The sequence below is a fragment of the Microcaecilia unicolor genome, chromosome 7 (assembly GCF_901765095.1).
Source record: "Microcaecilia unicolor chromosome 7, aMicUni1.1, whole genome shotgun sequence".
NCBI classification, from domain to species: Eukaryota; Metazoa; Chordata; class Amphibia; order Gymnophiona; family Siphonopidae; genus Microcaecilia; species Microcaecilia unicolor.
Window position 1 is genome coordinate 297,915,043 of NC_044037.1, and position 20,247 is coordinate 297,935,289.

Sequence of the window (20,247 nt, forward strand, 5' to 3'; positions counted from 1 at the left end):
GTTATGTACAACATTAGACAATCAAAACTTAAATGTCATGTAAACTCCTGATGCCAGTGTTTTGGTAAATGCACTACCTATCTCAAGGGAACTTGTAATCTCTTTCAAGATGGTATCTCAGTTTCATCAGTTAAATCCCAGCAGCCTTTCTTTAGGATGACCTCTAAAGAAAAGGCTTCTAGCAGATTTTTTTTAACAAATAATTTAAATACAAACCAAAAAGTTGAAGTGCACCACTTTTCTGGTTTCCACAAATAAAGAAATGTTTTATTGCATAGAAATAGTCTTTTATAAAACTATAAGTCTAGAATTTGTGTAAAGTTATATCTGTGGAATGGATGAAGAAATTCATTGGGACAGTTTTCAAAGCAGAAGTACCATGAATACTTCCATTCTGAAAATTTATCACAACCTATAAGGGAAAAGTACAAGCTAACTTTATACTTGTGAGGCACTTTTAACATCATTTCTTTTGAGTTTAAAATTTTATTTTGTACACTGCACAAACAGTAAGGCAGTCAACAAGTATTTTAAAAATAAAATAAAAGTATAGCCGTACAGTTTAAAGCCAATAGTTCCCAAGCCTGTCCTCGGGTTTTTCAGATATAAATAACTATAGTTGCCTGCAATGCCTGTGCTGTATACAACTATAAACTTCTATATATTCACTGTGGATATCCAATAACTCAAATTAGCTGGAGGTCCCTCAGGATGGGTTCAAGAACTTCTGGTGTAAGAAAAATATTGCTAATGTTTCTGTTCTTCTGCTACTCTTCCTTTCTATCAGGAGTTCCCTTCAAAGTTCCTCATTTTAGTCTAAAAACAACACTGCAACAGAAACACATTAAAGATTTCGTTTTCTCCTTCTTACCTCTTTTCACCCCGATGTTCAAATTTTACTCGAACATCATTCTGTAATAAAAAAAAATAATAATTACATACTCGAAAAGGAACTAAAACAAAAGAAAAACACATTTACATACACCATCTCTCCTACTGTCATCCCCTCCATCTGTCACATCCTCAACCTCTCTCTCCACTGCAACTGTCCCTGACACCTTCAAGCACGCCGTCGTCGCACTACTCCTCAAAAAACCATCACTAGACCCAACCTGTCCTTCCAACCACCGCCCCATCTCCCTCCTACCCTTCCTCTCCAAGATACTTGAATGCGCTGTTCACAGCCACTGCCTTGATTGTCTCTCCTCTCATGCCATCCTCGAGCCGCTTCAATCCGGTTTTCACCCACTTCACTCGACAGAAACGGCACTCTAAAGTCTGTAATGACCTGCTCCTCGCCAAATCCAAAGGTCACTACTCCATCCTCATCCTCCTCGAGCTATCTGCTGGTTTCGACACTGTCAATCAATCTACTTCTTGCCACACTGTCCTCATTTGGGTTCCAGGGCTCCGTCCTCTCCTGGTTCTCCTCCTATCTCTCCCTCCGTACCTTCAGAGTATATTCTCATGGATCTTCCTCCACCCCCATCCCGCTCTCTGTTGGTGTTCCCCAAGAATCTGTCCTTGGACCCCCTTCTTTTTTCAATCTACACACCTCCTCCTTGGGCTCGCTGATCTCATCTCATGGTTTCCAATACCATCTTTATGCTGACGATACCCAGCTCTATCTCTCCACACCAGACATCACGGCGGAAACCCAGGCCAAAGTATCGGCCTGCCTATCTGACATTGTTGCCTGGATGTCCAACTGTCACCTGAAATTGAACATGGCAAAAACTGAACTCATTGTCTTTCCACCCAAACCCTCTTCTCCTCTCCCTCCACTCACTATTTCAGTTGCCAACACCCTCATCCTTCCCGTCTCATCTGCTGGCAACCTCGGAGTCATCTTCGACTCCTCCCTCTCTTTTTCTGCGCACATCCAGCAGACAGCCAAGACCTGTCGCTTCTTTCTCTATAACATCAGCAAAATTTGCCCGTTTCTCTCTGAGCACACCACCCAAACTCTCATCCACTCTCTCATTACCTCTCGCCTCGACTACTGCAATCTTCTACTCACTGGCCTCCCACTTAATCATCTATCCCCCTCCAATCCGTTCAGAACTCCGCCGCGCGCCTTATCTTCCGCATGGACCAATATAACCACATTACCCCTCTCCTCAAGTCACTTCACTGGCTCCCGATCAGATACCGCATACAGTTCAAGCTTCTCCTACTAACTTACAAATGCACTAAATCTGCAGCCCCTCATTACCTCTCTTATCTCCCCGTACGTTCCTGCCTGTAACCTCCATTCACAGGACAAATCCCTCCTATCAGTACCTTTCTCCACTACCGCCAACTCCAGACTCCGCCCTTTCTGCCTCACCTCACCCTACGCTTGGAATAAACTTCCTGAACCCAAACACCAAGCTCCCTCCCTGCCCATCTTCAAATCCTTACTCAAAGCCCACCTCTTCACTGTAGCTTTCGGCACATAACCACTTGCCTCTATTCAGGAACCTAGACTGCCCCACTTGATTGACTGCATACTTGACCTTTAGATTGTAAGCTACTTTGAGCAGGGACTGTCCTTCTTTGTTAAAACTGTAGCACTTTAGAAATGTTAAGTAGTAGTAGTAGTAAGCAGGTGATCTCCGAGGACAGCAGGCCCAGTATTCTCACATCTGGATGACGGAGCCCAGTGTGGACAATACCCAGCATATAACTATCAGAAAATTCTAGCAGCATCCTAGATGGTACAATATAACATTAAGATAGGTGTGGAGAGGGTTCATTCAAAAACTAACTTTATTCAGATGGGGGATTACCTCAAGAAATTGCTGTCTGGCTGGGAACATATGGAAGAAGTTGGAAAGCAGTGGGCAAAACTGAAAGGAGCTATTTTAAGGGCAACAAACCTTTTTGTAAGGAAAGCAAATAAAAGAGGAAAAGGAAAAATTAGGTCCTACCTGCTAATTTGCTTTCCCCTTCGGACCGGCCCAAAGGACTGGTAAGGTTCTGAACATATTCCAGCAGGTGGAGACTGAGAACACCAATTTTTGTGATAGCCAATAACAGCCCAGCTCAGTCCCTGTACGCCTCAGTATATCACAGTAACAAAGCAAGAAGAAAAAGAAAGAGAAAGAACAGAAGCTCTGTGCACCTATATACACATAGGAAATGCATGCTGGCAATCGACCAATGTAATAGAACTTACGCTTGGGTTTTTTTGTTTGTTTTTTTTTAAACTTTCCCCAACAGAAGACCACGAAGCAACCTCCAACGAGTGTACGGCAACAAAGAAAATAAAAATCGCCACCTGCAAAGGGAATCTGGGCCAGTCTGGAGGGACTACAGGAATGCAAATTAGCAGGTAGGACCTAATGGGGCTCATTTTTAAAGCACTTAGCCTTCCAAAGTTCCATAGAAACCTATGGAACTTTAGAAGGCTAAGTGCTTTGAAAATATGTCTCCAAATCTCCTTCCTTAATGTCCATCTGGACTAGCCCAGAAGATTGGTGGGAAGTACCAAAGCAGTCAAATCAAGGGAGGGACCTAACAAGCCCCGCTGTCTTAACTCTCTGACCAAAAACCGCATCCTGATGTGCCAGCACATCCATTCTGTAATGCCAGACAAACGACTGCAATGAGGCCGCTTTCCAAATATCCACTGGAGAAACCAAAAAAGCTCTCCACCCAGGATGCAGCCTGTCCTCTAGTAGAATGAGCTTTAATACCCTCTGGAACTCGTCTGCCATTGAGAATATAGGCCAAGCTAATTGCCTCCTTAATCCACCTGGACAATGTAGCCTTAGAAGCTGCTAAACCTTTACGACCAGCACTAAGCAAGACAAAAAAAAAAAAAAAAGTCAGATCAACGAAAGTCCTCCGTCCAATGTAAATACCCTGTGGACATCCAACTTATGCTCCTCCGACCCCCCTGGAAGCACAGAGGGCTGGAAGGAGCAACGACTGTTTAACAAGAAAGGATGACAACACTTTTGGAAGAAAGGACGGAACCGGATTCAACACTACCTGATCCGCTAGGAACTCCAAAGAGGGAGCTCGATAAGAAAGAGCCTGCAATTCTGATACGTGTCTCGGCGACGAAATGGCCACCAAAAACATCATTAGAATAAGGTCTTTAATAGTAATCGAAGACAGCGGCTCAAATGGAGGACGAACGAGAACCAAGAGGACCAAATTAAGATGCCAAGATGGAAAAGAAGGATGCAGGGTCAGGTGCAAAATATTCACAGCTCTGAAAAACCACCCCTCATCTGGGTGACTAGCCAAAGACTTGCCTTTCACATGCCCCTGAAAATACATCAATGTTACCAACTGCACTTTAAGGGAGGCTAACGTCAAACCTTACCGAAATCCATCCTGTAGAAAATCCAACACCTGTGGCAAGGAAGCATGCAAAGGGGCAATCTCCCGATCACAACACCATGCCTCAAAAATCATCCAAATCCGAACACACGCCAACAAGGTGGAGTGTCAGCGAGAACACAACATCGTACCAATCACCCTAGCAGAATAACCACGCTTCTTCAACCATGCCCTCTCAAGAGCTAGGCCGTAAGACAAAACCAAGTGGATTCAGCATGAGTATTGGACCCTGAGACAGAAGACCGACTGACTGGGGAAGGAGAAGCTCGGGTGCCACCAGAAGACGCCCGAGATCTGCGTACCATGGATGCCTTGGCCAATCCGGAGCCATCAGGACTACCTGACCGGCATGTTGTTCCATGTACTAAATGACTCAACCTAAGAGAGGCCATGGCGGAAACACATACAGGAAACCCACTGGCCACAAGCGAAGCAGGGCAGCCAAGCCCTCCGAGTCCAGATCCTTCCTACGACTGAAGCAAAGCACCTTGGCATTCCCTCGGGTTGACATCAAGTCCATCACCAGCAAGCCCTATGCTGTGGATTATTACCTTTAACGACTCCGCGCTGAGCGACTACTCCTTCAGATCCAGAGTCTGACAGCTGAGGAGAACCACCTGCACACTGAGGACTCCCACGACATGGGAGGCTGACAGATCCTGGAGGTATCGATATGCCCAAGATATGAGCGCAGCTGTCTCCTGCACCAACCTGGAACTTCTCATGCTGCCCCGACGACTGATGTATGCCACCGCTGTACCACTGTTCAACAGCACTTGCACCACTCTGCCATCCAGAAAATTCATACCATGTGAGACGAATTGCCCTGGTCTCCAACAGATTGATGGAATAACTGAACTCCTCCATAGATCACCATCCTTGTGCCAGCAGCCCCATGCAGAGAGCTCCCCAGCCCCCGAGACTGGCATCCACGGTCACCTCCATCCAAGATGGACAGTCCAGCCGTAAACCTTTTGACAAAGTTGCTCATCCAGAGCCACCACCATAGATCCTGATGCACCTTCACTGGTAGAGGCTAACTTGATCCATAAGGAGCCCGACTGAGGCGACCATCTGGAGAGAAGTGTCTACTGCAGACTCATGTGAGCCCTGGCCCACTGCATTGGTTCTATGGTCACCGCCATCGAACCTAACACTTGAAGATAGTCCTGAGAATAAGGAGCTCTGTGACTTCAGAGTGTGCGTACCTGACTCTGCAGCTTGAGAATTAGCAGTTACAAAAGGAACACAGTTCCCTGAAGCATGCCAAAGGAGATCCCCTATATACTCCAAAGGTCTCCGCCAGAACAAAATGACTCTTCAGCGGGTTGATCACCCATCCTAAGGATTCCAAGAACTGGACCAGTTACCTGACAACTCTCCTGATACGACTTCACCCAAATCAACCAATCGTCCACGTAAGGATGGACCAGAATACCCTGCCTGCAAAGGGCAGCTGCTACCACCACCATGATCTTGGTAAAGGTCCTGGGAGCCGTTGCAAGGCTGAACGGCATCGCACAAAACTGAAAATGCTGACCAACACCACAAACTGAAGGAAACACTGGTGTACCTGGAAAATGGGGATGTGCAAATAAGTCTCCGTCAAATCCAGTGTCGTGAGAAATTCGCCGGAATGCACAGCTACAATAACTGACCGCAACATTTCCATCCAGAATGGAGAAACGCGAGAGCTCTGTTGAGCTTTTTGAGATCTAGGATGGGCCGATAGGAACCCTCCTTCTTTGGGACCACAAGACTTAGCTGGTTTTGGAATTAACATCCACCTGGACTTAGCCGATTTGGAAACAAAATTTTTAACTTGACTGCAGGCAAAGGACAAACATGCTTTTGATCTCAACAATTACTTACACTGGTACATAACAATATCCTTTGTACACACTAAACTACAGATCATTTCTTTGCAGAAAGTGGACTTAGTGGGTTTCAGAAATAAGCCCTTCAATTTCATAGTACATGTTGTCTCAAAAAGATGTAGTAAACAGTATGCAGATTACCTGTGTTTTTGGTGACGATTTCACCTTTCCCATGTCTTGTAGAGATAAAGCAGGTCGACTGGCTTTATGAAGAACAGCCAAATCCTGCATGATTGCATTCAAAACTTGCTGCTCATCTGTTGAATAAAAACAATGAGAAAAAGAAATCTAAATGAGTATTAAAACTTCAATGTGCACATTTTTATGTTTCAATATTTTTATTGATGACAACATATCAAAAAAACAGTAAATGGAAACCATTCCAAAAGCACACATTATAAACAACTTGAGTTTCTCCATTCCATTCGAGCAGTCATCAAATACAAAGATTTTTAAGTATACCCCACCCCCTCCCCTTTCTCTGTACCCTAAACTCCAAACAAATGCCCCTCCCCCATTTATACATTACTTCGGCCAGGCCTTTGACTGATAGCACCTGGGCCTAAATTAACACTTTAAACCCCCCCCCCCCCCCCCCCCCCCCGGAAGCAGGTCAATACCAGCAACCTAACAACAACACTGGTTTCTGGTTTCCTAGAGCTGAGAGCACTACCCCAATCCTACAGTTTATTAACAAGAAGGCTGCGGCCTCGAGGCCCCAAATACTGCAAATACGGATTCTAAGCCTGCAAGAAGGATTTTCTGCGCTTAGAGGACTCCCTAACTTCCCTCGCCTCCCAACTTGCCAAAGGATGCACCTGATTCCTCCAGTGCCAAAACTCCGGAGGCTCCGAGGAAGTCCATTACTGCAGAATAACCTTCTTAGCCACTAGACACAACTTGCGGCTTAAAATACTAGCAGTTCTGGATAGGGGGAAAAAAAGCACCAGATACATCTAACAAAAATTGTTTCAGTGATCCACTGAGTTCGTGATCTAACAAGCGGGTTAAAAATCCTCTCACTCTCGCCCAAAACTCCTGCACCTTAGGGCACGTCCAAAAAGATAGGGCGGGAACAAGCCACACCACGCGCAAGCACTTGTGCTCCAAAAAGCGCGTCCCTCCTGGCAGCCACATCCAGCCTGTAATGTCGGGCAAAAGAAAGCTTAGAAGCCTAAGTTGCTGCACTACATATCTCTTGAAGAGAGAGTGCTCCAGGTTCAGCCCAAGAGGAGGAAATCGCTCTTGTGGAATGAGCCTTAAAGGCGTCAGGCAGAGGCCGGCCAGATAGCAGGTATGCTGAAAAAATGGCTTCCTTAAGCCAACGGGCTATAGTGGCTTTAGACGCTGGAGACCCTCTGCGAGGACCTGACAACAATACAAAAAGGTGATCAGAGGTCCTGAAAGCATTTGACATCTGCAGATACTGCAACAGAGCCCGGCGCACATCCAGGAGGTGCAACTGCCCAAAGGATTCTGGAACTCCTCCATAGTAAAGGAGGGCAAACAGATAGGCTGGTTTAGGTGAAACGCTGAAACCACCTTAGGCATGAAGGAAGGCACAGTACGTACCGTTACTCCGGACTTTGAGAATTGCAGAAAAGGGTCTCGAAGGACAGCGCCTGGAGCTCAGATACCCATCTCGCCGATGCATGGCCACCAAAAAGACCATCTTAGAGTCACATCCTTCTCCGAAGCTTGCTTCAGCGGCTCGAAGGGCGAACACTGAAGAACCTTTAATACTAGCCCCAGGTTCCAGGCCGGGCAAGGGGGCCGCACGGGAGGCTGGGGCCGAAGCACCACTCTCAGAAACCGTGCAATGTCCGGATGTGAAGCCAGGGAGAGGCCAGCGACCCCCCCCCCCCCCCCCTCCCCAAAAGCATGACAATGCTACCACTTGAACACGCAGGGAATTATAGGCCAAGCCTTTTTGTAAACCATCCTGCAGAAAGTCCAGTATCGGCGATACAGAAGCCCACATGGGTGTGATCGCTTTAGAAGCACACCAAGCCTCAAACTGGCACCAGATCCGAGCATAGGCAACGGAAGTGGAACGCTTGCGGACCTGCAAGAGAGTGGAGATGACCTTGTTAGAATAGCCCTTGTCTCTCAATTGCGCCCTCTCAATAGCCATGCCGTAAGACCAAAGCGGCATGGATCCTCCATGGTCACCGGGCCCTGCGTCAACAGGTTCGGAACCAGAGGCAAAGGAAGGGGAACCTCCACCAGCATCTGCCGGAGGTCCGCATACCACAGCCGCCTGGGCCCATCCGGGGCAATGAGGATCACCTTGATGTAGCCGAATTTGCAGGAGGAGCCGCCCTATTAAGGGCCAAGGAGGGAACACATACAGAAGGCCCGGAGGCCAGGGTTGAGCCAAGGCATCCAACCCCGCCGAGTGAGGATCTCTCCGTCTGCTGAAAAAGGACGGGACTTTGGCATTTGTGCTTGACGCCATAAGATCCATTACGGGCTTTCCCCATTTGGCACAGATCTGAAGGAACACTTCATCTGCCAGTTTCCACTCCGCTGGGTCGATTTGAAGCCTGCTTAGAAAATCGGCTTGCACGTTGCTCTGACCTGCTGACAGAAGCTGCAGATGCAGCTCGGCCCAGTGGCAAATTAGAGCGGCCTACGTGGCCAGTGCTCTGCACTGAGTGCCGCCTTGTCGATTTATATAGGCCACTGCTGTTGTGTTGTCCGACAGAACTGACAGCCAGTCCCTCCAGAGTTTTGTGAAAGCCCAGAAGCGCCTGAAATATCGCTCTCAGTTCTAAGCGATTGATGGACCACCCCGTTTCCTCAGATGTCCATAGACCTTGGGCATAGCTTCCCTGGCAATGTGCTCCCCAGCCCTTCAGGATGGCATCTGTTACCACCAGGCACCAATCGGGAAGTGCTAGCGGCATTCCTCGCCGCAGCATGCTGTCTGAGAGCCACCACTCCATACTGAGTCGGGCCGCAGGGAGCCACATGAGTCTGTGTTGATAATCGTGGGACATAAGAGACCATCGTAGAAGAAGGGCAATCTGCAGAGGTCTCATATGCGCTCTCGCCCACGGCACCACTTCTAAGGTGGCCGTCATTGACCCCAACAGCTGGACAACGTCCCAAGCTCGTGGGCGAGGCATCCTCAGGAGCAGACGGACCTGATTCTGAAGCTTGCACTGCCTTTGCTCGGGTAGATAAACAAACCCCGAGGCCGTGTCGAACTGGACCCCCAAATATTCTAGAGATTGAGAGGGGATCAGGTGACTTTTGGGTATATTGACGACCCAACCCAGAGATTGCAGTACTGTGACCACTCTGGCTGTGACATGATGACTCTCTTTTGCCGAGTCCGCTCTGATGAGCCAGTCGTCTAAGTACGGGTGAACCCAGATACCCTCTCGCCTGAGAAAGGCAGCTACTACCACCATTACCTTTGAAAAGGTTTGGGGAGCTGTGGCGAGGCCAAAAGGCAAGGCCCAAAACTAGAAATGTCTTCACAACACCGCAAATCGGAGGAACTGTTGGTGCGGGAGCCAAATAGGTATGTGCAAGTAAGCTCCAGAGACGAGAGGAACTCTCCTGGCTGTACCGCCGCAATGACAGAGCCCAGGGTTTCCATATGAAAATGCCGCAATCTTAGAGACTAGTTGACTTCCTTCAAGTCGAGAATGGGCCGAAAAGACCCGCCTTTTCACGGCACCACAAAGTAAATGGAGTAACGACCATAGCCGTGTTCAGCGGGAGGCACGGGGATCATCGCCCCAAGGTGCAACAATACTTGTAGGGTCTCCTCTACCGTTGCCCGTTTGAAGGAAGTACCGCATCGGGACTCCAAAAACACGTCTCTCACCAGGGCACTGAATTCCAATCGGTAACCTTCTCTGATCAGGTCCAGGACCCACTGATCCGTGGTAATCTTGGTCCACTCCTCTAGAAAGAGGGAAAGGTGTCCTCCTACAGCTGTAGAGGAGGAGTGGACCGGTGCACCATCATTGAGAGGGTTGCCCTTGAACTCCAGGCCTAGCACCGGCCGCTGCGGATCGCTTGTCCGAGCGAAAGGAGTTCCTCTGCTGAAAACGGGCACGTTGAGTAAATCCAGCAGAGCGCACCGGGCGATACCTTCCAGCTTCACGGAAGCGAGATCTAGAGGAGGAGGGAACCACCTGACCCTTGGAAGAAGGCCACGGCCTATCCTCAGGTAACCGCTGGGGTTTAGCATTCCCCAGGACTTTAACAATCCTCTCCAACTCCGCTCCAAATAACAGAAGTCCCCGAAAGGGCAACTTCACCAGCCTTTGCTTAGAGGCTATGTCAGCCACCCAATGCCGCAGCCAAAGAAGGCGGTGGGCAGAAACCGCCACAGACATCTGTTTAACCGAAGCTCTGACCAGATCATAAAGGGTGTCAGCTAAAAATGACAGGGCCGACTCCATCCGCGGGGCAACCTCAGAAAGGGGCCCCGCACCATCGGCAGGCTATTCCACTGCCTGCTGTAGCCAGGAAAGACATGCCTGGGCTGCATAGGAACTGCAAATAGACGCCCTCAAGGCAAGGCCTGCAATTTCAAAGGACCGCTTCAGCGTGGACTCCAGCCGCCGGTCCTGCATGTCTTTCAAAGCGACCCCTCCCTCTACCGGGAGAGTGGTCTTTTTTGTCACCGCCGTGACCAATGCATCCACTTTAGGCATCCCCAAAGGGGCCACGTACTCCTCACGCAGAGGGTAAAGCTGACCCATAGCCCTGGCCACTTTCAACGGCCCATCGGGGTCAGACCATTGAGCAGAAATAAGCTCTTGAATGGAGTCATGCACCGGAAAGGCCCGAGTAGGCTTGTAAGTACTTGCCATCCTAAGATTAACAGAGGAGGCCTCGCCTTCAGCAGGATCATCAATCGAGATGGCCTGCAAGGCGTCAGTAATGAGAGCTGGCAGCTCGTTGTGGTGGAAAATCCGGACCACATTGGGATCATCCAAATCCAGTGGCAAACAGACACCCTCCTCTGGATCATCCGTCCCTGAGGGCCTGCCAGATCCCTCAGACTCCCCACAGCCCAATCACGGGGGGGGGGGGGGGGAGAAGATATGCGCCACTTTCAGACGGGGAATTAACCCATCTATGTTTAGCGTGTTTCCAACGCTCGAGGGGGGGGGGGGGGGAATAACATCTGAAGCCATCCCCGGGAAGCCAGGATGCAACGCAGTGTCAGACACCTGCGGCAGAGCTCTTTTCAGCATAAAAGCCTTATGCATTAAAAGCACAAACTCAGGGGAGAAAAACTCACCCTGGCCCTCCGCCTCCGAATTAGGAGAAACGGATGTAGGAGCTCCTCTGGCAGCCTCTAAACTAGGCGTCCTGCTGCACTGAGACTTCTCCGCAACCGCGAGGGTCGAGGCATGCGGCGCTTCCAAAATGGCTCCTCTGCCAGCTCCATCGAGCGGGAATAAACATCGCTCGCCATGCTCATACTAGCTTGAGCGTCTAAGGAGCACGTTTTACACAGCCCCGCTGCTGATCTGCGTTTACCACAACGGGAGCAGTGCTTAACTCCCTCAGCAGCCATCACCCGACTGGACGGAAATATAGTAATAAAATGGCGGCTTCGCGCCAAAACTTACCCCGTTCAGAACGGCGCCCGCGGGACCTCCCCGGAAGAGCTGGGCACCACTCCCACCTCAGAAGACCGAGTCAACGAGTTCCGGTCAAGCTGTACAGAACCAGAATCTCTGGAAAAAGCCTCAGAACAGCCACGCAGTAAAAGTGCGCTTTTTTTTTTTTAACGCTGTGAGGAAAGTTGGAGGCAGGCAGCAACAGAGGGACTCTGGGAGGCGAGGGGAATGGGTAAGGCAGGGAAAGGGCGAACCTATATGCCTTTAAAGTGGGCACCACCAGCCACAACACCCCTGCTCAACTGGCAAAGCACAGGAGCCACCCCAGGCAGTCTGAAATCCAGGAGCTGATCAAGCTACGTCCACACCTGCTGGGAGATAGAGAAATACTGAAGGCAGTTGGGGCTAGCCGTCCAAGAGGCACTATGGTTTTTCAGTGTTCTCTATCTCCACCTGCTGGTAGGTGGATACAACCCATCAGTTAATGGATTCATCTGCTGCTGATGACAAGGCATTTTATCATTAAGAAGTAAGCTTCCAACAGACTTGTTTCTTTGATTAGCAATATTTTAAGCCAAACAGAAATGAGACTACAGTGTTCCGACAGTTGCTTTATTTACTTACCCATAGTAGCAGCCAGCTGTTACAGTACGCTTTAAGGGATTGGTTCTCCCATTAGTGATCTTTTGTTCCTAAAAAGCAAAAGACAAAACACTAAAATATTAAAAACTAGTAAGCATCAGAATGCCAAAAAATGCTAATCAATTATACATAATTTGTTACAATTTGATAAGAGGAAAGGGAAATGGGACTTGATATACCACCTTTCTGTGGTATTTTGCAACTACATTCACAGTGGGTTACATATATACAGGTACTTATTTTGTACCTGGGGCAATGGAGAGTTAAGTGACTTGCCCACAGTCACAAGGAGATGCACTGGGAATCAAACCCAGTTCCCCAGGATCAAAGTCCGCTGCACTAACCACTAGGCTACTCCTCCACTCCAAAATTTGATAAGGAAGAAGAAACAATTACTTCAGCTAATTCTCACAGTGCAGAACCTCCCCCCACCACCACCACGAAAATGGCAAAGAGCATTAAAAACTCATCTAATCAGATTATTACTAATCAAACTGAGATTCTGCAAACTTTTCAGGACTTTTATTCTTTATTATACAAATCTGAACTTCAATCCTCTGATGACATATCACAATTTCTTAAAAATCTCCCTACACCAAAATTTACTCCCTCTCAAGTCAAGATAACATAGTAAATGACGGCAGATAAAGACCTGTACGGTCCATCCAGTCTGCCCAACAAGATAAACTCATTTACATGGTATGTGATACTTTATATGTATACCCAAGTTTGATTTGTCCTTGCCTTTCTCAGGGCACAGACCGTAGAAGTCTAACCAGCACTGTTCTTGTACTAAGTTCTGGAGCTAACATCGAAGTCCCTAAAAATTTACACTCCAGCCCACTATCTATTCAGTCACAATCAGGGCACAGACTGTAGAAGTCTGCCCAGTTCCCATTTTGTTTCCCAATTACTGGTGTCGCCACCCAATCTCCGCTAAGATTCCGCAGAACCATTCCTTCTAAACAGGATTCCTTTGTGTTTATCCCAAGCATGTTTGAATTCCATTACCGTTTTCATCTCCACCACCTCCTGCGAGAGGGCATATCTACCACCGTTTCCATGAAAAAATACTTCCTGACATTACTCATGAGTCTGTCCCCCTTCAACCTCAACTCATGTCCTCCAATTCTACCACCTTCCCATCTCTGGAAAAGGTTTGTTTGCGGATTAATACCTTTCAAATATTTGAACGTCTGTATCATGTCACCCGTTTCTTCTTTCCTCCAAAGTACACGTTCAGGTTGGCAAGTCTCTCCTCTTACGATTTGCAACGCGAATCCCATAACAGTTTTGTAGCTTTTCTTTGCACCGCTTCCTGTCTTTTTACATCTTTAGCAAGATACAGCCTCCAAAACTGAACACAATACTCCAAGTGAGGCCTCACCAACAACTTGAAGGGGCATCAACACCTCCTTTCCTCTGCTGGTTATACCCCTCTCTATGCAGCCTAGCATCCTTCTGGTGCAGCCGTTGCCATGTCACATTGTTTCTTCACCTTCAGATCCTCGGACACCAATACCCCCAAGGTCTCTCTCCTGAGTTGAGCTTACTAATCTCTTCCTCCTATCTGGTATGTCTCTTTTGGGTTTCTGCAACCCAAATGCATCACTCTGCACTTCTTGGCATTACATTTTAACTTTACTAACAAAGAACACTCTAGAACAATATAACCCTGTATCTATTTATGTACCATATTAAACATCAATTTAATTTAAATGAACATCCACTTTGAAAGAAACTGTGAACATGATTATTTATAAACGTAATTATTAACGGAAATGACCTGGCACATGCAATGTTATGACACAATCAATTCAACCATACAGAACACTTAGGTTAGATTACAATATCTTAATCGATCTTCGACACAGTTTTTAATCAGTCTGCATTCAAGAATATGTAAGCTCATATACACAGTTCTTTGCCTAGGTGTAATGCACTACAACTGTTGGACACTCCCAAGGTCTATATAAGCTTGCACTTGTCTTACAGTTCTGTCCTCCAGTGTGTGTTCAAAGGGAAAAACACTTCTCAAAATGTGCTGGTTCCCCAGTTTAGGCTCAGATGTTGTTCCTTCTGCTTTTCTGGCCCCTGCCGCTTCACAATTGTTTCTTTTAAAGTATTCCTTTACTCATGCAGAGTTTCACCTTATTGCTTCTTCAGAAGGAATCATTATATATGTAAGAACAACACATAGCATTCAAACAAAGAGTAACTTCATTAAATTAACCATTTTTGACAATTGACTTAAACATTATTTAAGACTTAAACAATGTACTTTATCATGGTGGCCATGATTCTCAGTCGGACGCCAAGTCCAGAATGAAATGCCTCCTTAACAGGAAGTCTACTTGCGTCCCTCCACTCTTCACAAATTAAACCCAGCACACGGTCATGATACGAATAATTTAACGAGACCCATCCCACATCATATCCACCCCACCTCTCATTTTAAACCCCCGAGATGTGTTGTGCCCCACTGATAAATGAAGCACTGTCCTTATATAATAACCTTTGTTGCACTCCACCTTTGCCCTTATATCAAACCATATCGTGTGATGATCACTATTACATAGGTGGGCATCCACCCGAATATAGGAAACACTACCCCCATTCGTGAACACTAGATCCAGCATCGACCCTTCCCTCGTGGGTTCCGTCACCATTTGTCTGAGCAAGGCACTTTGACAGGCGTCCATCATCTCTCTACTTCTTTCCGATTCTGCAGACGGGTCATTACAATCACATCAGACAGGTTGAAATCTCCCAACAGTAGCACCTCCCCTTTCATATCAATCTTTTAAATATCTTCTATCAGATCCTTGTCTAGCTTCTCCGTTTGTGCCGGTCTGTAGGTAACCCCCTTGTGGATACGGGTGCCAAGGAAATGAAGACCTCTCCTGAATGAACTGCTATGACAGAATGCAAGGTTTCCATTCAAAAATGCTTCACTAAAAGAGATCTGAAAAGGGAAAGGGGTTGGTATTTGATATACCACCTTTCTATGGTTACAATGAAAGCGGTCTGTAGATTATACACACGTACTTATTTTGTACCTGCTACAATGGAAGGTTAAGTGACTTCCCCAGAGTCACAAAGAGCGGTTCTCAGGCCAATCCAGGTCACAAGCACCTGGCAAGATCCCAAAAGAGTAAAACAAGATTTTATGCTTCTTATTCCAGGAATAACCTACCTAGTGCAAATGCAATCTAAATCAAGGGACATGGAACTAAAACCCTGTTTAAGACGCAGCTTTACCTTCCTGTCATGAGCATCCCTAAGAGCAGAACCTCCAACTGGAATCGTGATGCTTTTGGTTACCGCTGTCACTAAACCATTCACTTTCAGCAGACTAAAATAGCCTGTCCAGGGGAAGACAATACAACTTATTCGTCAATTTGGAACCCCTGAGGACGAAATCCAAAGCTTTCCATTCTGCAAAGACCATGTGTGACAAAGCTTTGTGAAGCAGAAAGGCTTTAGCAGTTCTGATGGTGATCCTATCCTGGGATTTTGAGAGAAGTCTGCTCCAAACCCAAAAGGAGCAGAATGTGATCCTCCCCAGACCCAACTGAAGAACTCCAGTCAGCTGACACAATGGCCACCATCCCTGCCAAAAACTGAGGTATCACAATGGGAATAGAGCATCTCCAAATGCTGCCACTCACGAGGATGACTCTGAGGGATTCACCAAGTCAGTCAAAAGCTCCCTCAAAACTCCTGCACTGCATAGTAGGAGCCAGATGAAACACCATGAGGGCTCTCACAAACCCCGCAGCATCTGTCTATTAGCTTTCCACAAAAACCAGTCACAGAAAAAATAAAGATGCCTCCATAAACAACCACTGCATTGAGCAGCTCTCCCCTTAAGCTGTAAGTGGGCAGAGGAATTCTCTGGTTTTTATACTGGGAGAAACAGCTGCTGCTGTAATTTAATTTCTCTACCTAGCAGAAGCTTTGTTCCCCAACCCACCCCCAACCCCAGAACTAAGGGAATAAAGATAAGGAAGCCCTAATAAAAATAATATTTGCCACTCATTTTGAAACCACAATTACCCTTTGCTGCGCTTTCCCAAAAACATCTTTAAGACCGCTCGTTTCTACTACCGATTGGAATATTTACCACTAGTAAAAAAGGCCCATTTCTGACACAAATGAAACGGGCGCTAGCAAGGTTTTCCTCTAAGTGTGTATGTTTCAGAGAGTGTGTGTGAGAGTGACTGTGTGAGAGAGAGACAGAGTGAATGTGCCAGTGTGTGTGTGTGTGTGAGAGAGTGTGCGGCAGGGGGGCCCCCTCCTACTCTTCCTTCCCCCCTCTTTTTTCTCCCTCCCCCCTCCTCCATTTAGGGTCCGTTTCTGACACAAAGGAAACGGGCGCTAGCAAGGTTTTCCTCGTAGTGTGTATGTTTGAGAGTGTGTGTGAGAGTGACTGCGTGTGAGAGTGAGACTGGGTGCGAGTGTGTCTGTGAGAGATAGTTTGCGTGTCAGAATGACTGTGTGCGAGTGACTGTGTGAGAGAGAGAGAGAGAGTGTGTTTCACACAGATACAGTGTATGTGAGAGTGTGAGACAGTGTGTTTCACACAGATTACAGTGTGTGTGAGAGAGTGTGATAGAGAGCGAGTGTGAGAGTATGTGTGTGATACACAGACTGTGAGAGCGAGAGTTTGCAGAACCCCCATCCCCCTCTTCCCCTCTCTCCGCCCTCCCCCTCTTCCCCCCTCTCTCCCCCCTTCCACCCATGTCCGAGTTCCAGAAACCCCTCCCACGTGTTCCCATCCAAGTTGCAGGACCCCCCTCCCATTTTTTCCCATCCCCCTCTCCCCTTCCCGCTCCGCGTCTCCCTTCTCCAAGTTACAGGACCCCCCTCCCCCCCTGCTACCCCCTGATCTAGCACCCCCGTCCCCTTCCAGTTCCATTACCCACCCCTCCCCTTCCAGTGGATTTCCAGGAATCCCCCCCCCCCCCATCGTTTCAGGACCCCCTTCCCCCTCTCTGTCGTTTCAGGTCCCCCCTCCCTACCTCTCTGGCCCTCCCCCTTCGGGTTGCGTGCTTGGCGCCCGGGGTAATCCATTGTCAGCTGGTCTGCTTGGTCCCGGTCCAGAGTGTGGCCATTTTCGCCCCGCCTCCGGTTCTTTGGGGTTGTTTGGTTGCTTTTGTGATGCGCGCGGAGGGGTGTGTTGCAGGGAGCACTGCCAGCTGATTCTCAGGCAGGAGTAGGGTACTCCTCCCCTTGCCTTGGATTCAGCTGACAGTGACGTTACTTATGTCATTACGTTCTAAGCGGCTTAGCAGACCACATCGAGGGGTCCACGGTCCTAGGCAGGTTAGAACGTTGGAGGTGAGTATTATATAGGATTGGATGGTTTCACGCTCCAGACAATATAGAAAGACTCCTAAGGCAGGCCTTTGGCTGAAACACAGTGCTGTCTCTAGTCTTCTATCAATAAAACTTGTGTCATTAAGAACTTGAAGACTCCTTGTATTGTTATACACCTTGGATAAAGATGGGCTATAAATTTAATCTAAATAAATCTAAATCATATTTTGCAGTGCTTAGGTAATTCAGTAAGCACCGTTAGCTGTGACAATTTTCCCTGCACCTCAGAGTCTTGGAAATATAGGAGACACCACATACCAAAAAAGACATTAACTGATCTCTGAGAGATAAAGGCAGATAAAGGCCAAATGGCCCACCCACTAAGAGATACTACGTACTTGTTCCATGCTTTCCTGAAATCAGATACAGTCTGTCTCCACAACCTCCATTGGGAGGCAATTCCACAGGGGTGAAGTGGGATTTGAACCTGTTTCTCTTGGTTCTCAGTCCACTGCACTAACCACTAGGCTACTCCTCACATCTTAAATGAAACTGCCTGGTGTTGCTGTAGACTGCATTGCTCTTAACAGTGGATAAAGGGTCATGGATTAGATATACTGCCTTTCTGTGGTACAACCAAAGTGGTTTACACTGTCCCTAGTGGGCTCACAATCTGAGCTTTAGTAAGCAATCTGTCCAAGACCACGAGGAGCTGCAGTGGGGAATCAAACCCAATTCCCCAGGTTCTCAGCCCACTACACTAACCATTAGGCTACTCCTCCACTCCAAGTTAGTTCTTCCTACAATAGTAGCAGGTAACTGTATCCTGCAGTTCACACTCTCTCGTGTGACATTGTTGATACCCTGACAGGCTTCCAAGTACCCCTTGCTGAAAACAACAGACTCAGTATACATTTTGGTTATGTGAAAAATTGAGAAATTTCTGGAGTAGAATTAACCATACAATAAAACAAACAATGGAACACTGCTCTCTGAAACAATCTGTCAAATAAAATAAAAAAACAGAGCTTAGTATCCTTATGAAATGTTTAATACAGGTAATTAAATGGAATTGGAACGTGTGACTGGAATTCAAGACACAAAATGCGTAAGCTACGAACAAAGCTTAAATAAATCATAAAACAAAATGAGTGATTTATGAAGAGTATAAACAAATCAGATTAGAATAAAATTTAAAATATTACTTGAACAGATGTGATCATATATATTGTTGTACCAATACACCACTTAGTAAGCCATTTACTAATGGTCAGCACAAAGCAATGCTGTTATCATGCATTATTACCACCACACGAAGGAGAAGAGGATGACCAAAAGACCTCCAGCAAACAGATCAGGATGATACAATTCTTTATTAAGCAAGCACCATGTAAACAACCCAACACAGGCCTATGTTTCAACGGAAGCACCACCTGCCTCATGGGTCACATGTACTATATACAAAACAAAATAAAAGCGATGTGATACCCGCAAGCGAGCCTTCTCTGGAGTAGACCCCACACTCTGGAATGCATTGCCTGAAAGGCTCCGCTTAACACAAGACTATCTCTACTTCAGGAAGCAGGTGAAAGCTTGGCTCTTCAACCAGGCCTTTAACGGAAGAAGTAACTAACTTATTAGTCTCACTCACACAAGGAGTGACTTGGGCTGCATATACTGCAGCAGGACATGTTTATCCACTCCTACTCTAGTTGAGATAATATTTAACCATCTATCTGACCTCATGTGCAACTTTCTTTAAATCAATCACCTTACTTTCCAACTCTTCCTACTTTTTTACCCATCTATATGTTACATCTTTGCCCTACCCTTCACTATCAATTATAATGTTCCATTAGGCATTGTGTTGACGTTGTAGGTAGTATACCATGCCATACTTTGTATTGTTAGTTGAATATTTTTACTACTGTAATTGCCTATTGCTCATATTTGATCTATTCTTACTGTACATCGCTTTGAGTGAATTCCTTCAAAAAGGCAGTAAATCATAATAAATAAATATCAAAGCATAAAAACTACATAATCTGATGACTACAAGTACATCACTAATATATAAACATAGATTTGTAAGTTTTAAAAAAAAACTGAACATATGAATATATAAAAATAAAATAGACCAAAATGTGCATTGCTAACAAATTCACACACTAAGATATATTGCCATTAAAAACTATATAGTACAAAGGTAAAATAAATACATATATATATGCACTACCATCTGTGGTGAAATATATCATCATTGCTAATTTATTAAACACTGAAAGGACTACAACACAGATAAAACTATGCTGAAACCAGGTGTAAATGCCAGCACCTAAATTACACACAGATCAAGTGTATTCTATAAAAATGTGCATAACTCATAGGAACACCCCAAAATGCCTCTTAACAGTATGCACTATAGGAGTTACACAACACGATGTGAGCGTAACTCCCAATTAAGGCCTACTAAC

The 20,247-nt window shown here is 46.5% G+C and overlaps 1 protein-coding gene across 1 annotated transcript in view; it reads right to left on the bottom strand.

The window, feature by feature from the left end:
- The window catches only part of MAP3K2 (mitogen-activated protein kinase kinase kinase 2), a 98,626-nt gene that overhangs the window by 62,692 nt on the left and 15,687 nt on the right, over positions 1-20,247 (bottom strand). Inside the window, exons 2-4 of the mRNA XM_030210493.1 lie at positions 12,434-12,501; positions 6,354-6,469; positions 872-912 (exon numbers count right to left, since the gene is read on the bottom strand). Coding sequence (XP_030066353.1) covers positions 872-912; positions 6,354-6,469; positions 12,434-12,437 — 161 coding nt within the window. The 5' untranslated portion in view covers positions 12,438-12,501. The remainder of the gene's footprint in view (positions 1-871; positions 913-6,353; positions 6,470-12,433; positions 12,502-20,247) is intronic.